Raw genomic sequence first — 3,662 nt, forward strand, 5'->3', positions numbered from 1 at the left:
GGCAGGAGCATGCTGAGACAATGGGTTAGCCGGGGTAGTTAGGCTTGTGGATCTTGGGAAGGAGGTAGAACCAGGTGGTGTGGGGTTCCCGAACTATGAGGTTGGAAGCTGTAGGTGGGAGATCTCCTGAGGTTGTGTACGGTCCGGGAGATGATGGCTTGGTGAGATCATGGTTGAGGGGGCGATAATCATAATTAGATCCCTACATTTGCGTTCAAATTGCCACTAAATACAATAATAACACCTGATTTTTATTCGTAAATGCAAAGTTATATCTCTTGCTCCTGAGCTTTTTTTATTGCCTGATTTAATGTGGAAGACTGGAGTTGGTGACTGAGGAGTGATGATTCATCCCCATGGCCTCGAGTTGTGTTAATTTGTCCCACACATACACCATGATGGTATTTATCTATCAACTATACTTCTCGATTGGTGATTAAAAACATCTTTTCAGAATTTTGAGTTATATATTTAATTTAATTATTTGGTTTGATTTTATAGCTGTTTGCCTGCAGTGGTTTGAGTCTCAAGCTGTTGGATCAAGTAGGATTGTCCACTCCAGGACTTGTGTGAGCGATTAGAAACACCACAGAAAAGATTACTGCTGTAAAGACAATGGACCGAATCCAGCAAGGCTTACACAAACGAACAACATTAGCGAAGAAACAGGTTCAGAGGATCTCCAAAGACGATGTGAAGAAATTCATGAAGAACAATGGATTTGTGCTGTTCACTGTGGTGGCTGTGGTTATTGGTTAGTATTGGAAAACACATCAACCCAACTTCAGTTTGCTGACTGCACATTATTGTATCCTTCCCCAAGACATGCATTTCCTCCTCAGGATTTCCATCACTTACCTTTTTTTCATTCATTCATTCACAGGGCATCGCTGGCCAAGCCAGCATTTATTGCCCAACCTTAAATATCCAGAGGGCAGGTAAGAATCAAACACATTGCAGTTGGTCTGAAGTCATATGTACACCAGACCAGGTAAAGACAACAGTTTCCATCCCTGTAGGACATTAGTGAACTAGATGGGTTTTCCAACAATTGTGAACAGTCTCATTTTCATCATGAGACTCTTCAATCTAGATTTGTTTTCCTTGAGTTCTAATTTCACCATCTGTCATGGCGGGATTCAAAACTAGGTCCCAGAACATGACTTGGGTCTCTGGATTCGTAATATATTGATAATGCCATATGTCCATTGTCTTCCCTCTCCTGACAAATAACAGCTCTTGACCCAAAATGGTCCGTTAATGCATTGGTTCTTCATTCTGTATTAATTGAAACTGATTCCTATTATCCTGTTCCCATAAACTTGTCCCAATCCTAAACTAAATCCCACTGCCCAAAAAAGCACTCTGTCCCTCACTCCAGGAGAAAGTGAGGACTGTAGATGCTGGAGATCAGAGTCAAAAGTGTGTTGCTGGAAAAGCACAGCAGGTCAGGCAGCATCCGAGGAGCAGGAGAATGGACGTTTCGGGCATAAGCCCTTCATTTTCCTGATACCTGAAACGTCGATTCTCCTGCCCCTCACTCCAACATTGTGTTCTAAGATATGTACACTTGGTGGCTAGAAATGCAGACCCCCAGCCCCCAGTCTGGGGCATAATTGAATTTCTCCATGGCAGGTGGTAAAATCCGAATTCAACAAAAATCTGGAGTTCAAAGCTAGCTATACTAACCAGTATCAAGGAAATCTGTCATCCTTACTTGGTTTAGGCTACATGTGATTCCAGACCCTCTGGGCAATTAGGAATGGACAATAAATGCTGGCCCAGACAGCGATTCCCACATCCTATGAAGGAACTTTTAAAAAGTTTAGTGGAAAAGAACAATCTGCATCTATTGAGACACAGAGTTAGAGTAGTTTCAACATGGAAAGAGGCCACTCATCAAGTATCAAGTATTAATCCATTTTTCAGCACTTGGTCTGTAGCCTTGTACCTCTCTGTCCTTTTAAGTGCTCATATAAATGTTCTGAGGAAGGGTCACGCTCTGAAATGTTAACTCTGATTCTCTCCACAGATGCTGCCAGACCCACTGAGCGTTTCCAGCAATTTCTGTTTTTGTTTCTGATTTACAGCATATGAGGTTCTTTATTTATAAATAGTTAACGTGTGGTAGTTCCACTTCTCCCACCCTTTTAGCCAGTGACTTCCATATAGCCATCAATTGAAAGCAATTGGTCCTTAAATATTCGCTAAAGCTCCTGCCCTCACCCTAAATCCATTCCCCCCCCCCCCCCCAGTTATTGATTCTTCTAGTAAGTGGAAAGATTTCTTGCCATTTATTCTGTGTGCCATTCATAATTTTGAATATTTAGACCCTCCCCTTACTCATCTCTGCTGTAACAAACACAAGCCAATCTATCCAGCTTCTCTTCATCGCTTAATCATTTCTGCCCACGCAACATGCCTGTGCATTTCCTCTTCATCCTCTCTCGAATATTGAACTGCCAGTGCTGGCCCTCCCTCAATGATGTCTCTGTGATAGCAATGATATCACGTCCCACGTGTTAATCAGCATCCTCAACTTCTCTGTCACTTGCTAGATCCCTTGCACTAAAATAAAGGTGATCCAAACTTGGTGTGCTCCCTTGTGCCCCACCTCGACTAAAAATTCTCTGGCTGTCACTGACTTGGCTTCTATTCTATATTTATCTATGCCTCAACCCCATTGTACCTCTACCATGTTATCCAACTCCTGATCAATTTAGTTCAAAATGCCACCAATTACACTGATGTGGACGTGCCGCTGTTGGACTAGGGTGGACAAATTTAAAAATCACACAACAGGATCAAATTCACTATAGAACATCCCCAATGGCCTCCTTCTTCAAAGACCGTAATTTCCCCTCCCACGTGGTTAAAGTTGCCCTCCAGCACATCTCCTCCACTTCCTGCACATCCATCCTTGAACCCCACCCCTCCAACTGCAACAAAGACAGAACTCCCCCTCACCTTCCACCCCACCAACCTCTAGATAAAACACATCAACCTCCACCACCCCTATCTGTATTTTGCAGAGACCATTCCCTCCATGACTCCCTTGTTAGGTCCACACGCTCCACCAACCCACCCTCCATACCCGACACCTTCCCCCGACACTGCAGGAATTGCAAAACCAGCGCCCACACATCCCCCCTCACCTCCCTCCAAGCCCCAAAGGAGCCTTCCACATCCAACAGAAATTTACCTGTAACTCCACAAATGTCATTTACTGTGTCCGTTATTACGATGTGGTCTGTATATCGGGGAGACAGGACATCAACTTGCGGAATGTTTCAGACAACATCTCTGGGACACGCACTAAACAATCTCACCACCCTGTGGCTGAACACTCTAACTCCTCCTCCCACTCCGCCAGGTCCTGGGCCTCCTCCATCGCCAAATCTTAACCACTCAATACCTGAAGGAATGACACCTCATCTTCTGTCTTGGGACTCTCCAACCACATGAGATCAATGTGGATTTCACCAGTTTCCTCATTTCCCCTCCCTCCCACCTTATCCCAGTTCCAACGTTCCAACTTGGCATCGCCCTCTTGAACACCACCCTCCTGACCTGGCCATCCTCCTTTCCACCTATCTGCTCCACCCTCCTCTCTGACCTATCACCTTCATCTACCTATCACATTCCCAGCTACCTTTCCCCCA

General features: G+C 44.6%; 1 protein-coding gene across 1 annotated transcript; it reads left to right on the plus strand.

Moving 5' to 3' along the window:
• Positions 1–615: 615 nt before the first annotated feature.
• On the plus strand, positions 616–759 carry LOC122558022 (excitatory amino acid transporter 1-like). The gene has a single exon (XM_043706356.1). It carries the CDS (start codon positions 616–618, stop codon positions 757–759), a length of 144 nt encoding a protein of 47 aa, XP_043562291.1.
• The last annotated feature ends 2,903 nt before the right edge of the window (positions 760–3,662 follow it).

Source organism: Chiloscyllium plagiosum, chromosome 16, assembly GCF_004010195.1.
Source record: "Chiloscyllium plagiosum isolate BGI_BamShark_2017 chromosome 16, ASM401019v2, whole genome shotgun sequence".
Lineage (NCBI taxonomy): Eukaryota > Metazoa > Chordata > Chondrichthyes > Orectolobiformes > Hemiscylliidae > Chiloscyllium > Chiloscyllium plagiosum.

Bases quoted from the DNA above. Each gene is read 5' to 3' on its own strand.
- LOC122558022 (XM_043706356.1), top strand. From the start codon at position 616: ATGGACCGAATCCAGCAAGGCTTACACAAACGAACAACATTAGCGAAG.